The 18,822-nt window shown below is 33.5% G+C and overlaps 1 protein-coding gene across 1 annotated transcript; it reads right to left on the reverse strand.

Annotated features, from left to right (window-relative positions):
• Window positions 1-5,515: 5,515 nt before the first annotated feature.
• On the reverse strand, window positions 5,516-7,394 carry LOC147381210 (UPF0481 protein At3g47200-like). Its single transcript, XM_086430719.1, has 3 exons — window positions 7,249-7,394; window positions 7,081-7,144; window positions 5,516-6,922 (listed from the first exon to the last, which is right to left on the reverse strand). Exons 2-3 carry the CDS (start codon window positions 7,085-7,087, stop codon window positions 5,616-5,618), a joined length of 1,314 nt encoding a protein of 437 aa, XP_086286845.1. The 5' UTR covers window positions 7,088-7,144; window positions 7,249-7,394; the 3' UTR covers window positions 5,516-5,615.
• Between the last annotated feature and the right edge of the window lie 11,428 nt (window positions 7,395-18,822).

Here is an 18,822-nt window from a genome sequence, read left to right on the forward strand (position 1 = left end):
AAGATGAGTGCAACATTTTTTTATTATTTTTGGAGTGTAATCATCCAAATGGTGTGCAAAGGAGAATTTTTAAGTGATGGAGTGCAATTGGTAATGGGTGGTGTGCAACTAGTCAGTCCCTAAAATAAAAGGCAATAAAATAAAGAAATTACTGCACCACACCCACTTGTAAAATATTTAGTAGAAAAAGTGAATAAAAGCCAAGTTAAAAAGAATCTTGATTGTATGCACCTAGGTGGAGAATTGAAACCCTCCTCCCACATCTCCAATACACGCCACATAAGCCATAATCCAAGGAATTCCTTGGATTATGGCTTATCAATCCTCCATCACTGGGTGTATATGATCCCAACTTGTCAAAAAAATATTCATTCCATTTAGTACTCTTTTGGGAAGAAATAATTCAATACCTAGCAGCAAATTCGTTGCTTTCTTCAATGCCAAACAACAAATTTGTTGTTTTTCCATTCAAAAACGATGAATTCATTTATTTTTTTGCCTGATAATTGCCACCCATCTAAGTCGTTCAATTCGTTTGATGGAGATTCCTCCTTCTAAACAAGAAACAGAGAGTGAGTGAGGTTACCTCGATTCCAAAATGGCATAATTCATTACGGATTCAATTTATGAATCCTCCTCGGTTATATGCATTTTCATTTAGATTGCGAAGTAACCGAGGGACTCTATAGATACTACAACCTTTGTGTGTTGGAGCACTTTTTCGAGCCTCTCTTTGATAGAATTCATATAAAGCTTGTATGGGTCTTCAATATCAATGCAAGTATGGCTTTTTCTTTCATTTTGCGATGCTCCGCTACATAATAATTATACTTGATTGACCCATTATAGCAATACAACATGCAATTACCCAAAAAACATATATATGTAATTTGTTTTTCAGAAAAGATTGTCAACATAGTGTTGGAGAGTTGTCATGAATTCAACCCAAATTCTTGATGATCCGTTAATGACCCGTATGATATGATTAAGGTATTTTTTAGAATTCATTCTTTGTGTGAGAAATGAGACCGCAAGAGAGAGATTAGAATGGGTGTAACAGGGGACTAGGGGTTTCTAAAGAAGTTTGTAGAAATCTCGTTTTGATATAGTTGATTGGTCATTGCTACCCGTGGACGTAAGAATCTTGCCGAACCACATAAATTGTGTCTTCTGTTCTGTTTTCTCTATTTTGTTTTTTGGCTTTAAATTTCCTGCTCGTAGTTCGCTTTTTTCGTTGCGCGCTTTTGCACAACACATAGTACGAATCAAAATATGATAGAATACTAGAAGCTTTGACGAATCTTATAGCGAGATATGATATTTTTTCTTCGACCAAAATTGTTGATTAATTTACCATCTCTTTTCAATGCAATTGAAACAAGAGTTGACTGGATTTAATGGATTCAAAGTGTGAGAAAAGAGAGAGAGAGAGAGAGAGAGGAATATGTTTAATATGAGAAACAGAAAAGAAAAAATGCAAAGAAATACCTCTACCAACCCCTTTGTGAAAAATCGAAATAGCAAAGACAACATAATCACACAAAACACAAGGATTTACGTAGTTCGGCAATGTGCCTACGTCCACGGAACATAACAAGAATAATCACTATTTTCTCATATTGTTTTACAACCCTAGAGATATTTATTTATATAACTGAAGAGTTACCAAAACAGAAAACCCCCAAAATTAGAAAATCCTTAAAAAAATATTACATGATGTCTCTTTTCATACCCTTTAAAAAATTCGGGTCGAAAGCTCCACCCTAGCAACTATGCGTGACACAACAAAATACAAGATATTTACATAACACCCCCCCCCCCCAATCACATGTGAAAAAAGCCCAAATTTGACGGTCGTGGGCCATCAAATTTCATAAAATTCGACGGACCAAGAGGTCGAATTGACGTCGAATTTTTCATTGTCAAATTTTTTTTTTTTTCGATAGGCCAAATCTCTCAAATTAATGAAGGATGAGAGAAATTCGACAACGCTAAGCCATCAAATTTGGGAACATCAAGAATTTCGATAGACCTAGACCGTCAAAATTCAGATTTTAAAATTCGTGGGCCTTAGCCCATCAATTTTTCTGTAGAATTTTCCAGTTTTCATGTAGTGCATACCACACCCACTTTTAAAAAAATTAGCAAAAAATGTATATAAAAGTCATGTAAAAAATATTCATTCCATCTAGCACTCTTTAAGGAAGAAATAAATCAATACCAAACAGTGAATTTGTTGCTTTCTTCAATACCAAACAACAAATTCGTTGTTTTTTCATTACAAAACAATGAATTCTTTTTTTTTTTTTTTTTAAACATTCAATTCCAAACTTATTTAGAACAAAAATTTTGATCGGAATGTCCGTTCTACCGTTCACAAATTGAAATAAACCACCACAATTTTAAGAAGGTGCAGTCTTGCTAGGTTAGTTAAAGTACGAAAGCATAATCATGAAAAGACCATACATGGCAGATTTCGTAAAGCATCCAAATCATATAAACTCAGGGTGGAGAATTGAAACCCTCCACCCACACCTACATACATTCCATGTAAGCCATAATTCAAGGAAATTATAATAATTAATTAGAAACGGTTAGATGTGAGAGATATGGAACAGTAATCATAATGACTCTAAGGCAAAATAGATCTCTAGAAAAGTTGCGCTTACCCTCATCTAAATCTCAATATGTATCTTCGATGTATATATGTAAGATTCATAGTGATCAGGACATGTTTTCTAGAAATTAATATATTCTGCCTGATAATCGCCACCTATCTAAGTCCTATTCATTTGATGGAGATTCCTTCTTCTAAACAAGAAACAGAGAGTGAGTGAGGTTACCTCGATTACAAAATGGCATAATTCATAACGGTTTGAATTTACAAATCCTCCCCAACACCTTTGGTCCCTTCTCCTTCATTTCTTGATCCTTTCTTTGATCTCAGACTATGTTATTTATAATAATGTGCCCCTATGTATAAACTTGCATGTTTAAATATTTAATGTGGCTAAAGTCTTGCATTTGTTGTCATAAATCAAAAAAGTATTGTTATATTTTCTTTCCTCTAACCAAACGCAAATTGACTTGAATTCTTTACATAAGTCAAGATCCCATGCGATTTCACATTTCTATATATATAGGTTAGATGTCTACATGGCCCGTTTTAATTGGTCTTTTAAACATCTTGAGAGTACTAATCAATGTATTTATTTCCTAATCAAATTGTACCATGTAGGCACCTAACCTATTTTATAGGAGCAGAACACTGTATTGGTTCCTGAGTCTCTTTACATTACATATTTCTGGTGGCATATTATTTAATGATAAAGTCTGAATGGACTTTTTCCACAATTTTTTTAGATATTGTGCATATTCCCACCCTTTGGGTAGGACTTATCCAACTGTCACATGCACCGCCCCCTCAGAAAGTCCTACACGCAAAAGGTTGTGTCAAGGGTCAAATGACCATAGAGGGTGGCCCCAAGAAATTCATAGCTTCGTGGGATTTTGAGCACTTTACTTTTTCCACATATGTTGACCCAAACTCTGCCTTTTATGTAGCACAATTAAAATAATCAATGGTCTAGGTTAGCCCAATAATACAATTAATTCCGATCCAATATCATCTAGTCTTGAACCAGTTATTGGGTCCGGTTGATTGATTTTGGACCCAAGAACGTGATCTGACAATCTATTGGTACAGTTCGGGAATAAACCAATCCAATGTGGATTGCATATGTATCTATGACATATACTGTCTAAGGTCATTTTTCAAAGAGTCCCCATAATATGACTTGCCAGGTGGCATAATCAAATGACTCAATGACGAGAATAAGTTTGGGAACCATAGATCTGTATGCCTCGGGATACCTTTTTATTGGGAAGTGCAATTGTGTATCCCAAGGCAATCAGATCTACGGTATCCGAACTTGTCATGTCATGGAGTCATTTACTCGTGAATCATATTATCAGGACTCTATTTTTTAATGGAAAAATTAATTAATATTAAATTATAATTATTTTATTTTATTTAAATAAAAGTAGGCAATCTAATGGTGGGGTCTAACTATACGGCCTATGGGGAAGTTTATTGAAAAGATCATGAAAATTCTCATCCAACCCTACAGATAGCTAGAAGCAAAGAAAATTTTTATATGACCAGAAGTATCAATATTTTGCAAGTGAAAAAATTAGTCACAAATATTGATGTGTTTTTTATTACTTGAGTTGCCACCGATCATGGTTTTAAATCTCATCTGAGACGGATGGACTAAGTGTCTCACATTTGCAAAATCTCGCGAGACAAACGAGATTATTTGGGCGATATTTTGAAAATCTTGTTTGAGTCGATAAAACTCATTCTAGTCAATTGGGATTTTGTACCATAGTTTTCTTAAGCGCGAGACAATAATATTCTCACCTTATTAATTTTTGAATTTTTAAATTTGGTTGGGGTGCCAATAGAAGTTCTCTAGATTTATCAAACGATCCGTATATGAAATGGAGGTTGACTTTCACTTCAGGCTAACCTAATATTTCGTTTTGCTTGCAGGAGTTAAACCTAATATTTCCAATTCTTCAGGGGTATTACTAAAATTCCCACAAAACTATATTATGAAGTAGGTTTATAGTCGTAACTATGTTGTTGTAGCGATTTGTACGGAGACACTCAAGACCATACGATCCAAATGTTAATTTAATGGTACCGTAAATCAGATCAGTAAATGTGTACTATCTATTTGATCTACTATCATTGATTAACATCAAACATGATTCCATGCAATTGCATGTACCATGATACAATGCAAAACAAGCTAATACTATCTCTCAGAAATGCATGTTTCTTTGAAGAAGAAAGTTGCAATATATTGGTTACTTCTTATTGGAGTTTGTGGAGGGTGATACTACTGGTCAACAAGGAGGTACGGTAAATCAAGTCATGTCTTCACGTTGGTCAAGCTTAAATAATTTTTATGTATTTTTATGAAGAAATTTTTAAGGGTATTTTCGTAATTTCACTAATATTATGTAAAATCTTTGTTGGATTTCTCGAGGTATTTTATATTTCTTATTTTTTATGAAAGGGTGTAATCTATACCTGCGAGTTTTTCTTCATAGTGGACTTGATGTGATCTGTGGACATACCTCAATCTAGAAAGAATCACGTAAAATATCTGTGTTTCTTTATGTATTGTGTTTGGTTTTCGATTCGTTTTCTTGTTACGATTGCAATTATTTTCTTAATAACTGGTATCTATATCAACAACTCTTGATATCAGTGATTAAATTGTGGATGTTTGGTCATAATTGTTTGATTATGCTTGTAACTGGTCACCCCTTATTTGTTAATTAATAAATCTGGTTGTCAATGCTCTGATACCAATAAAGAGTTTTTAATAAATTAATTGAGCAGAGATAATATTGATCTCCAAAGATATTCTACTAGAAGGATCGAAGAAACAGAGGTAGTGCACGTAGTTTTGATACTAAATAACATAATCTAATCCTAATTAACATCAAACATGATTTGATATAACTCCGTACATATCAATACAATGCAACATTAACTAATACTCTAACCAAAACGACAAAATCCATGATTAATTGGGGAACTAATAAGAAAGGACTGAAAATACAGTCTGCACGATCGTGAGAATGAGTAGAATAATGGCACCAATGAGTGAAATGATTGTCCATGGATTACTAAAATAATTGCGCTTCAAGATTGCTTTCCATTTGTGACGAGGGATCTGATAATATGCATCCACCGCATCGAAGAGCTCAGTGAAATGGAAATCAGTTGTAGTAACTTCCTTACAAAGATTGTTGAAGAGAACTGAAACAGCTTCTTCACCACCCAAGAGGTTGGTTATAATTCTTTGACCTTGAAGTAATTTGACATCTTGTGTGGAGTTGATGAGGAAATCCATGAACAGGACATATGAAGTAATGTAATGGTCAAAACCATAGCAACATTGCTCCAAAGCAATGAGGTTTCTAAAGAACGATTCTGTGTTGTCGTGAATGCTTAAAGGTGGGATTGTCAGCACTCCATGGTTAAAGCTTGCATCGAAGAAGTTTCCATCTACACACTCCTTAAAATCGATCCCTGCTAGTTTGAGGTCTGCTGCACAATGTATGCTTTTATTTCTTTCGACGCTCCTTTGCTTCTTTTTAGTAGACGGACGGTAAAAATTGCGCACAAAATCTAGTAAATGTTTGCCACTTAGGGGTTCACACTTCGACTTTGAAAATGGACGATGCTCAATGCTCAAAATCGATCGAAAGAAACACAAGGTGAGTTCCTCAAGGGAGCACGAGGTTGAAGGTGACATAACCCCTCTTGCTAGTCGATCATATAAATACTTGAGGATGGTAAATGGAATCTGATTTTCAAGCAATAGCAAGTCACGCCGGATAGCACCTACCATCCAAGGTTTATTGAGTAAGGGGTCTTCTTCGTTTCTCAACATTGGAAATGACCATTTAAAGAGATATTCTAGTATAAAACAACCATCGAGTAGCATCATTTCTAGAAAATTATTGCTTTTGAAGTCGATGGTCTCTGCATAGCTATTACTGATTATTTCTTTCAATTTCCAAATGTCTTTGCCACACTCATTAAAAATTTTTTCTGGTTGTGGCATTCTACTAAAAAGGTCACGCATGTACTGCCATTTACGATTTTCCATAGCTTTCAGATTTTGATTGCCACGGTGAAATGGTCCAATTGAGACTATTTGAGGGGTATAGGCTTTTTCATTTACTTTGCGAAGGTTTTCAGGAACCCTGTAAATACAACAACCTGAATACGTTGGAGGCATGTGAATGACCTTTTCTTTGATAGAATCCATAGATTTCTTGTATTCATCTTTAATGTTGATGGAAGTGTGGTCTTCTCTTTTATTTTGTCTCCTAGCTACAATGGAAAAAATAAAATAAAAATAAAAATAATTTTTTTTTGTTAAATTAGTGGAAGATCACAGTCTGCTTTCCTATGCCAAAGTTGATTTGAGAGACATGTATAACTCAAAAAGTATATTATTTAACATAAAAAAAGAGACAAAGTCCACTCACATGGCATTTTCAAGTTCTGTCTTGTGCTCTAAAAATGGCTTTTCGACCGAAATTTTCCGAGGTTCTGCATTTAATAGAGAAAGAAAAAATGGAGAAAAAAAAATTTAAAAGCTCCCTTTCTCTTTAATTAAATGAGACTTGAAGAACTATAAAGCTAAGAAGCCTCACCTCTCCTAACCTCAGTTTACTAATTTATCCTCCCCTTCTCTCAATCCTTGCAATGCACCCATGGAAAATACTAGTTTTAAAGGAACATTTGAGAATAGAAATGTCTCACACCTTAACTTAACCCCTCTTGTCTCTTCTCCCTGTTTCTTGATTCTGTGCTTCCTAGTTTGGTTAAATAGTTAAGATACCCCTTGATACATCCCCCTTCACATCAGTTATTGAAATGACTTAAATTGTCCTATCTTCAACCTCAAATTAAAGACCCTCTGATTCTCCTCCTAAAGAACTTTTGTTTACAAACTCTTCAGAATCTAGGATAAGTTTTTTTTAACTTTGGATTCAAACTCGTTAGGTAAAACCTATCACATTTAACTTTTCATGGATAAAATATATCATTTAACTTCCCTAAAATTCCAATGACATTTTTGGATGCCACAAAGATGAGCGGTCAATTTAGTCAAAAAGAAAGTTTTTCAAAATTATAGAAGTACCCTCTCACAATTCTTTTTAATGTATTCAAAATAATCTATCCTTAATAGCTACTACTGATTTTGTAGTTATTTTGGGAACAACATTTAAACTGGTCCGGTAATTTCTAAATCTTCCTCACTTGTTTTGGTAAAAATGTCCATTAAACCAACATCAGATAAGGTTAGCTACTGACATAATTAATGATCTACCAAATTAATAACCAACTACCAACCTACCAAGAATTATTTGCTCATTGACCCCAAAAGTAGGTCAATTGACCCATATTATGTGTTACATATAACACACCCTCTCTTTAAGTAGTTCAAGGAAAACAAACCAACAAACTATACCATAGTCTTGATTGTAAAAATAAATAAAAGAATGTCCTCATCTTCATATCATCCCCAACTTATGTTTCCATGTTTTCTTGTAGAAGCCCATGGGCCTAACTCATCCTCACAACTGTGGCTTATAAGGTGAGGAATGCTCTTGGTAAATTTATATATAGTGCAAGGTCATGATACCCAGACGATGTGGGACTATCGCTCATACTCCCCCTCACGTGTAACATGTCTCATACGTTACTCGCTCTGATATCATGTAGAAGTCCATGGGCCTAACTCATCCTCACAAAATCGACTTTTAAGGCGAGGACTACTCTGGGTTTATACATAGTCCAAGGTCATGAAATCTAGATGATGTGGGACTATTGCTCATATCTTAATCTTCACTTGTTACCCACCAAACCTTATTTTTCAAGTTTGTTACCCACGAAATCTTGGAGTGGGGATCCATATTATAAAATTCAAATTGATATGGTTAATTTGTTACTTAACATACCTTGAAGTGGATCCTAGTCACATTAATTTGTGGTATCCAAAAACATGATCTGATGTCACAGGGTCATAAAAGACAAAGTTCTAAGAACTTTAAAAAAAAAAAGTTAATTTTCACCGTTGAATTTTAGTTTTAATTTTGAGAGTTCAGTGACCATTCATTTTCAACACCTTCGATCAAGTTCAAAAAGGATACATTTTTTTAATTATTTTCTTTTGAATATAAGTTTTTCTATGAAATCTATAAGGTTGTAGTATTGGATTACCAATTTGAGTGCCCGTGTGGGCCCAATGATCCTTAGTAAGATTTGAAAATACAACATGATAAAGTTTTTCCTGACCCAATTCTAAATATTAAATTCACAATATAAGTCAATATGTTACAGTCATAACAGTTGTGTTTTGTGGAGCCGTGGGTCGCATTAAAGGTGTATTGTTCATCATTACATAGGATATTTTCATAATTTCACTATTATGTTAAACCTCACTACTATATAAAACCGTAGCTACGTTTCTTTAGGGATATATATTTCTCACTATTGGGTAAAATGGTGTAATCTATAACAATGAGTTTTCTCTTCATAGTAGAATTGGTGTGGATCCGTGGATGCACCTCAATCCTAAGGGAACCATGTAAATCGTCGTTGGTTTTGGCCCTAATATCAAGTTGGTTAGATTGGGGTATTCAAGACTCGAGTTTGTGGTAGTACGGGGGGGTTTCGGGGGCTGACAAACCCCTATTTTCAGTGATGGGATTATCTTTCGGTGATAGAAAATATGTTGGAAGCCAAAAAACCTTATATATTTCACTTCAAAAAACCTAAAATTGTGTTGTTTTTGTGACTTCATCAAAAAGATACATTCATCACCACCGTAGGATTAGGCAATTTTGCCAAACTACGTAGATCCTTGTGTTTTGTGTGTGATTTTATTCTCTTTTCTCTTTTATTTAATTCAACAATAATTACATGTGCTTGTGTGTGTGTGATTGCATCTTGTTTTTTAATTCTCTATTATTTTGATTTTTTCAAGGTGAATTTATAATAAAATCATTTACGATGTGTTATCCTAGGAGTGGATTTACAATGAGGGCAGTAGAGGTATTTGCCCCCACAAGAATTTTCAAAGTCTTAAGGATTTAAGAGCTATTGTGACATATAACGGTGGATAAAAATATCCACTGTTATTAGGCTCACAATTTATTTTTTCTCTCTTAGTTGCTCCCACAAGAATTTTCAAAGTCTTAAGGATTTAAGAGCTATTGTGACATATAACAACAGTAAATAAAGATATCCCTCACTAGTGGCCCCACGATTTTTTTTTCTCTTAGTTGCCTCACAAGAATTTTCAAAGTCTTAAAGATTTAAGAGCTATTGTGACATAAGACAACAATGGATACAAATATCCATCGCTATTTGCCCCACAATTTTTTTCTCTTAGTTGCCCCCACAAAAAAAAAATTTGCACTCTTAATCTTAGCTCCACACATGTTTCTCATTATAAACGGTGCTATCACACCCAATTTTTACATATAATTATAAAAATCAGAATGTAAGTTATGGATCTGATTACATTTTCAAAATAATTTCAAAAACAGACATATATATATGGGTCGGGTTCAACTGCCAAACTCCTATACAAAGTCTTGGACAAAATGTCGTGTCCGTTGGATCTGTCAAAAGTCAACAGTGGAGATTGTGTAAGACCACAGTCAAAGTGATTTTACTTTATAAAAAAATTGTAAATTACAACCACCTCCTCTCGTATACCCAAACCAAAACAAAACAAAAAAAAATCAGTAGCTCTCTCGTCTTCTTCAATCTCTTTCAACCCTCTCCCTCTCTATGATTTTTGACGATTGTAACTCAAGTGACGACAATGATGACTCAGCCGAAGGAAAAAAAATACTACGTCCAAAGAATCATCTGAATCTAAAACCTAGACCATGGCCGACATTCAAACCCCATCTACAAACCCAAAAGACCATTCGTTTAGAACTGCCTTGTTTTGGAAATATTTTCCTAGCCTGAATCACCCCAAAAGACCATGTTTTTAGCCCAATTTAAAATTCTAAAAGGAGAACTTGGAGAGAACAAGTGTAATTCTCAGCAGCTGTCTATTCCTCGAGATTTACCTAAACAAGTTTGATTGGTCACATACAATCAAATGATGAATATCAAAATAAAATAGAAAGAGAATTTACAAGGAATTGGTTTGTCAGTCGAATTATCGACTAGCCAATTTCAATTCATCTCTTATATGAATCTCGAGAATGATGATATAATATTCGTATATTGAGGTTCCATGTGTTCGATTTAGATTACGTGCGATTCCACTTGACGATGATGATGATGATGATGAAATATGCTCCCAAACCTTTGAATAGGTGTGTGGGCCAGATCATGATAGGGCTCAATTATACACAGCCAGAACCCCAGCACAGACGTCTGAATTTATATGTTTAGGCCTTGCCCATTTCTCAGATGGGTCTAACAATAACTATGCCCATATAGATTATATACATGAACCTATAAATTCATATGGACCCACTTACCTCTATTAATCCCACCCAAAATGTGTTCTAACGGGGTGCAGTAAGCCCAAGTTCAAATAGCCTGGCCCATCACTAACGAGATAAAATCAGATATTTATTAAATGATATAATGATCGGTTTTTATCTTTACTACTATAATTAGAGAAGGCCAAATAGGTGTTTGTTGATGCCAAAATTTGGAAGATCAAAAATGCCCTTGGATTTAAATTTAAATTTACCATTATGAAGGTCATTTTTGACCCACAACTTTATAATCATGTTAATTAATTTTTTCAAAATAAATAAATAAATTTTTTATTATGTTATCTTTAAAATGAAATTTATTAATATTTTAAATTAAAAAAATATTTATGATATAAAATTACAATCCCACGAACTTGTAACATTAGATTTCTAGGATCATCAAAATACACTTTATTAAAATATCTTTAAAATTACCTGAAAATTTTAAATTACAAAATGATTCCTATAATATATTAAATGATAAAATATTATAAAAATTCAGGTTATTTATTTGAAATAATTTTTTAAAGCATTTATAAAATAATTCAATACTATTTTTTTAATACATGTGGGATTGCACATGCCACCGACTAGTTTGATTAAAATCTTTTCAGTTTGTTGGTTAGGCTTATAATGGGCTCAAGGAAAAAAAATATATATTAGAGAAATTTACACATCAATATTTTAAATAACTGGACCGATGATTGGTTAGAAAATTTGTAAGATCGATCAACCTATGGTCTAGCCCTATTCATGGTTTCAAAACTCGTCCAAGACTATGACGCATCTCTCAAGTCGTCTTGGTATCAGGCATGGACGAGATAGATGGACAAGTCAAATTTTCAGATAAGATTTAAAACTCCACTTTCATTTTTCAAATGTTTGAACGAGACATATCAAATATATCAGAAAACTTATCTAAGACGACTCAGTATCTGGCATGGACGAGATGTGAAATCGAGTTTTAAAACCATGGCCCTATTTCAATTTGGTTGGACCAGTTCTCATTTATTAAAAGAAAGTAAACTCATGTAATCTTTTTTTTCTTCATTACATTTATATATATTTCACAAATTAACAAAATAAAATAAGATGAAATTCACAATAATCGGTGGTTCAATAATTGAACAGATTTTACTACAAATCCGGTCCGATCGATCAGTCACCATCTTTGGGCACTGTTATATAGAAATAAATAATTGAAATAAAGTTTGTGCCACCAAAAGAAAAGAAAGTTGGATTTTGTTCCTGTTCTTTTTTTCATTATTTCACCTTTTCTATGTTTTGTAGATTGTAGAAAAAATAAAATAGGAGGGTGTCTTCTTCTCATCTCTTTACGTCCTATTTTGTTTTAGTGAGAGTTTACTCTTTAATAGCTTTGTTGTTGATTTCCTTTCTTCTCTTTTTTATCCAAGAGAATGAAGCAAAGTAGATCGATATCCTCTTTGAAGACTGATCATTGTGGGAAGGGACTTGTGATTTTTATTGAACTTTTTTTTTTTTCATTCTCGTACATGGGCCACTTTAACATGGATTATCAACTTTGATTAGTGAAACTTTACAAGCATTGACCATAAAGTCTATAACCATAAATCGATTTCTATGATTGAAGCTTATAACAATAAAGAGTGGATTTATTAGATCTTTGATGGGATGTTTTATACAAAGCTCACCTATTAAATGGTAAAGATATGTGAGTAGATATCTTCTCCATGATCACAATGACTCATCTCTATCCGATACATGGATTTTCGTTGTCAACTACGTCTTCTCATTGTCATACTTCTTGATATCCTTATCCCTGGATAGGATTAATTCCTGTTGAGGGGAATATTTGTCGTGCTCCACCCAGCTAATGAAACACATCGTCCGTGCAGTTCGCCGAAATGCATCACTTGTCTAGATATGAAAGTGTAAGCGGGAGACATTTATGGCTCAGATTAATTTCATATTTTACTCTTCAAAGGTAACTTACAATGATAATTAGACATGTGCAAAACAAATCGTATCAAACATAGGGCTCCAAATACATAAATATTGATGACTGATCTTAGGAAGATTTGGGATTATATCACGAGACAATGATCGATGTATATTCTTATATCAATCTAGCACAATTTTTTAGGCATTAAATGACATTTATCTAAGGCTAATTTAACATGTATATTGAATATTGAATCATTGATGGGAAGATGTACACATTTTACCAAAAGTCAAAATAGAGTTTTCCTAAATAGTGGAAACTTTTTTTGACTCCCCTTATTAATGGGAGAATTATCATATTTTGATGATGGTTTATTTGAGAAGTATAGAATCTCTGTAAAGTAACAATCCTGTGGCACTCACTCCATGGTTGAGAGAGAGCGATGCTTAAAATAAAAATCTCAACCCTCTATTAATCATGATTTTGATTTGATTTTGAAAAAAAAAAATCTCAAAAATATTTTTTTTACTGATTCAAGTACTTGAAAATGGATGGTCACTGCTAAATGATTGTTATGCTACAGGAGATCCGCTTCCATTTATTTGAGAGTTACAATTCCTTGATTTAAGTTTTAATCACCTTATTTATTGGGTGGATTATTCTTTTTTTCTTTCCCTTACTTAAGAGACCTACTACAATATATGTATATATGTTGATCAAGGTAAGATTTAAAATGGAATTCACTTCATAGCTAAAAAGATCTTTTTGAATCCCTTAGTTAATGAGAAGTTTTGATACCTTAATGATGGATTATTTTATAACTATATATAATTTCTTAATTTTTGGGATTAATTGTTTCAATTTTGGGGGGTGGGTTTATTATTTTCTTATTTAAGAGAATTTCCAATAGGAGAAGGAAAGTCTTAAAAGGCTATATATATTGTAGTTGTTAGATTCACAACCAACCATGTACCAAACTTTCTGTGTCCTTATCCTCTAGTCCTTTATAATTGGTGTATGTGTATTTGATTGCAACAAACAAAGAAAATTATTTCTAAGGGAAAATCTCAACAAATCCAAGGCAGCACAAAATTTGCCCCCCACCCCCCAACCAATGGTATGAATCCAATACATGATTCACCACCAATAGCATATAAACTTAAGTCCGAATTAACAATTGAAATTTTAGGCATTTTAGCTTAAATATATGTAACATAACTCATTTCAAAGTTTGGGAGGTTTGCAAGAGATATGAAGTGACCTCCAAATTGACCTCATTTCACACTTTTGAAGTGGAAGCATGTAGGAACCATAGATGCTTGTCATAAAGATGTATACGAGTGAAAATTATCTATAGTTGTGTGCATACTCCATAGATGCAATCTCATCAATAATTTTAGAATAATACTGAAGTGACCTTAAGATTGACCTAATTTCATCTTTTGCTAACAAGAAAGTGTGTAGGAACCATAAATACTTTTCATCTAAATATATACGAGTGAAAAATCATCTATGATTTTGTATGCACTTCCATGTCAAAAAGTGTGAAATGAGATCAATCTTGAGGTCACTCCAAAACGACTCATAATTTTATTGTCTTTGTGAATTTATTTGATCTTTTCCAATCCATGCAATCTGAAAAAAGCTCTACAGATTAAATTGCTACAATTACATAAGAAAAAAAGCCATCCCTTCACACACTTGTACAAATCACCCCAAGAAACTAAAGTTACATTCGTAATTAGTGTGGAAGGCTAAACCCTGTATTCCACCTTGGATTTGCTCTTACAATGTAATAAGGGTTTATACTTACTAGCATAGCCATAGGTACAAACAGTAAAACACAAACTATATATATATTATGATATAATTTATTTACATTTTTATTAGAAAAGTATACATATAATTCCCCCCCCTAAAAAAAACAAAATGGATCTTACTGTTGTGTTCAGGGTTATTGTCCCATTATATAGATTTATACAAAGCTTAAAATGATAAATTTTCAGTAAGGTTAACATATATCTTAAAACAGTTGTGATGAATGCATGTGATTGGACACGTAGCTGACATGGCAAGGCATGATGTATGATTCTGTGCCCTTGCCACGTCAGCCGTGTACCCAACCCTATGCATTAGGAGATTCCAGGGGTTATCTGTGAATCTCGGCCTCAGTTCGAATCTCCAGCATCGGCCATGCAATCAGTAATGCGGATGGAGGAATGGGGGTGGGAGGGAATAAAAGGGCCGCCGAAGCGAGTGAATCAACTCCGGTTGGTTGAATGCTCAATGCCTTTGCTCCTGGGCCCAACCTCAGGATCTTCCTGGGGCTCACTCGCCCCAATGCTTCCAGTGAACCCCCGTATCAGCTAACAACTCCTTTGGCCGACTCCGAGGAATCACTGAAAACAAACTCTAATAGGTTCCGGGCCCGGAGATAGATTCGAATACGGAGGTGATGAGGGTTCGGTGGGAACTGATTTCATTCGCCTTATTGGCTGGGATAACAAAACATGGATCGGTGGCCCTGGTTCCAATAGGTGGCGATGCCTATTTACGTCATTATGAATGATTCATCTTAAAATTAAGATATCTTCATTCTCCTCACAATGAGGTGTATATATATTCTTTAAATAGTATGATAAATAGTTGGATATAGGTATGGCTAATAAAATTGGATATGAGTACGGATATATGATTACTAACCGATTGCCAGCCCTACTCAAGACTGTAGGATGGCTATCTGTCGAGAAATTCTAATCTCACACTCATAATGTGAAAAGTCTTTACTTAAATATGCCAAAATTATGAATGGAAAGACAGAGAATTGCCCCTGCAAAACCATATTCATCTGTTACCTGTCCAGCTGTCCTGCTTTCGCTAGTGAGCATGTATAAAACGTGGGATGAGAGTGCAACTTGGGTGGGCCTCATTTGAGTCTGATGGCCCAACACAACTTGGGGCTGGGCTTGGGTTGGGGCTAAGAATCTCAAACCCAAACGAACCGTACCGCTCTCATAAGCCCACAAATTGCAGTGTATGAGGAGATAACAATTGGGAAGAAAAAAAAACGTAAAGAGACATCTAAAAGATTTTTGGAACTGGGATTATACAAAGGAATCAAAGGTATATCATCCTGATAATTATAGATATCAACAACTTGCTAAAAGGCATGCTGGAGAACCAAATAAGTGAATTAAACCAAAGGATTTCTTTGAATATCTCCATGAATAGATTTGAATATTGCATTAATTATTCATGAGTGTTAGAATGTAGGTATCAATGTCACAAAATCTTGATTCCTAATGATTAGTGGCACAAATAAAGAAGTCGTGATAATCTGACTACCCCACATGGCAAACTCAATCGACTACTTGATGTGACAAGTTCGATGAATTGTAGATCTGCGCTCCCCTCCCACAACAATTTTGAACAAGAAGACCAAACAACCTTAGTTGGCTTAGTGTTTCGCCAATTGCTAGTTACTAGACTTCCTCTCCCTTTTTTTTTATGAGTCATGATGGAGCAACATTGAAATTGACATCCTTTCACACATTGGTATGCCCAAAACCATAGATGCTTCTCACTCATATCTTGATGAAAAACATCTATGTTTCTGTAAACATCCAAATCAGCAATGTGTTAAACGATGTCAATTTCAATGTTACTACAACATTTTCCTTGTTTTATTTTCTTCTTTTTGTTGCACATTGGTAAGTGTGAGACTTAGAGTCATGATACTAATGAAATTAGTAATATGACTTCACGTAATACCATCGTATCAAAGTTAAGGAGTTTTGAAACATACCCTGAACAAAATTCAAAAAATATTCAAGTGAAAATAGATTTAGAGTCTTATTTGGAAGAAGCTATGTACCTAATAAAAAATGAAAAATATTTGGACGATGAGACATTTGATATCTTAGGTTGTTGGTAGTATAATACACCTAAATTTTCTATTATGGGAAAAATGGCACGTGATACACTACGTGAAAACTGGAAAATTCTACATAAAAATTTGACGGGCCAAGGCCCACAAATTTTAGAAACCGAATTTTGACGGTTTAGGACCATTGAAATTCATGATGTTCCCAGATTTGACGGCTTAGAGCTATCGAATTTCTCTCATCCTTCATTAATTTGACAGATTTGGCCTATTGAAAAAAAAAATTTTGACAATGAAAAATTCAACGCTAATTCAACCTCTTGGTCCGTCAAATTTTATGAAATTTGACAGCCCAAGGTCGTCAAATTTGGGCTTTTTTCACAATGTGATATCTCAACGATTCTTTTATCAACCGTTGCTTCAGAATCAACCTTTAGTACTAATAGGAGAATAATTGACCAATAACGATCTACTATGCATCCAAAGACCGTTGAAGCATTGATATGTGTGCAAGATTGGATTAGAAAAAAGCTAGAAGGTAAAATTTTAATTTATTTGTGAATCAATTTGCTACATTATTAAATTATTTATAAATCATGATTTTTTTCTATATATTATTTTGTGTTACTGAAGGAGTTGTTAAAGACAACTATGCACTTGAAACTATACTTAAGGCTATTGATGAAATCCACCTGAATGAGGATTGTGGTCTCATTGTCCAAGAAGATCCTGATGATGAGAATGAAATTATGATACTAGATCTATAAAATATCAAGTAAGTATAGGTATTTATAAATTTATTTTTATTTTATTTTTCTTAATTTTAATTATATGAACCCAAAAACCTTGATTGAAATTTGACTTTCCCTTGATCTTTTGTTATTTGTTTACAGGTTTAATTGTTGAAGAGGAGAAGAAGATCACTAGTTTTGTAGTTATCAAATTTTTTTCTTAGTTTTGAGTTATATATGAAATTTGACATTTTTCTTGTTTTCCACTATTTTTTTAATTTGTTTCCTTTCTTTTTCTTAGATGGTACACAATTTGTCAATATTTTTTTTTGATCTGGTGGACTCTCAATTAAATCAATAAGTAAATGGTATTCTCTATCATACAATTATTTCCCAAGTTGTCATAAAATAAGAGAGCCTTTATTATCAACTTTTGCTAGCCACCCCAAGATGTGTGTTAATTATTTGGTGATGTATTGTTTGTTGTTTGAAATTTCAATTTATTTATGTTTAATTTGTGTAGAAACAGGTTATTATTCTGTTTGATCTATTTTTCGTGGATCTGGATCTTTTGAGTGATTGAGCTATAAGGTTTCTTTATCATATAATTTTGTTGATGTTTTTGTTCATGAGGATGTATGTGTTTGAAATGAAAAAGAATTGCTTAGGATTTGATCTTTTTTCTTTTCATGAATATAGGAGTCAATTTTGAGAACTTTTGATGATTTTCAAAAGTAATTTTCTTGTTGGTTGGTTAGAAAGATAGCTGATTCTCACATAATCTTAATGAATTTCTTTAGGAAATATGGAGTTTATTATTGAAAAGATTGAAGGTTTTTTTTTTGTTTTGTTTGTGTGTGTGTGTGTGTGTGTGTTTGACATGTCCATTGCATGGTGTTATTGGGCATTGCAGTGGCAATATGTATGCTAAAAAATTTCTTAGAAACTTGTCATAGTAAGGAAAATTATATTCTTTGCCAGATAGAATAGAGAGAAAACACATGTAAAAAGATAATTAGCAACCATGTTTTTATTAGCAATATTACAATCAAAATGTGTAATCAGGACCACTAGTGAGTGTACTTGAAAATTCTAATCTAATATTTTTTTTTGGAGATTTTATATGAAATCTTAAACAAATAAATGAATTTTCCAATTGGAGTCGTGTGGAT

The sequence above is a fragment of the Akebia trifoliata genome, unplaced genomic scaffold, assembly GCF_017979445.1.
Source record: "Akebia trifoliata isolate Shusen 1 unplaced genomic scaffold, ASM1797944v1 Contig00614_ERROPOS522519+, whole genome shotgun sequence".
Classification (NCBI taxonomy): domain Eukaryota; kingdom Viridiplantae; phylum Streptophyta; class Magnoliopsida; order Ranunculales; family Lardizabalaceae; genus Akebia; species Akebia trifoliata.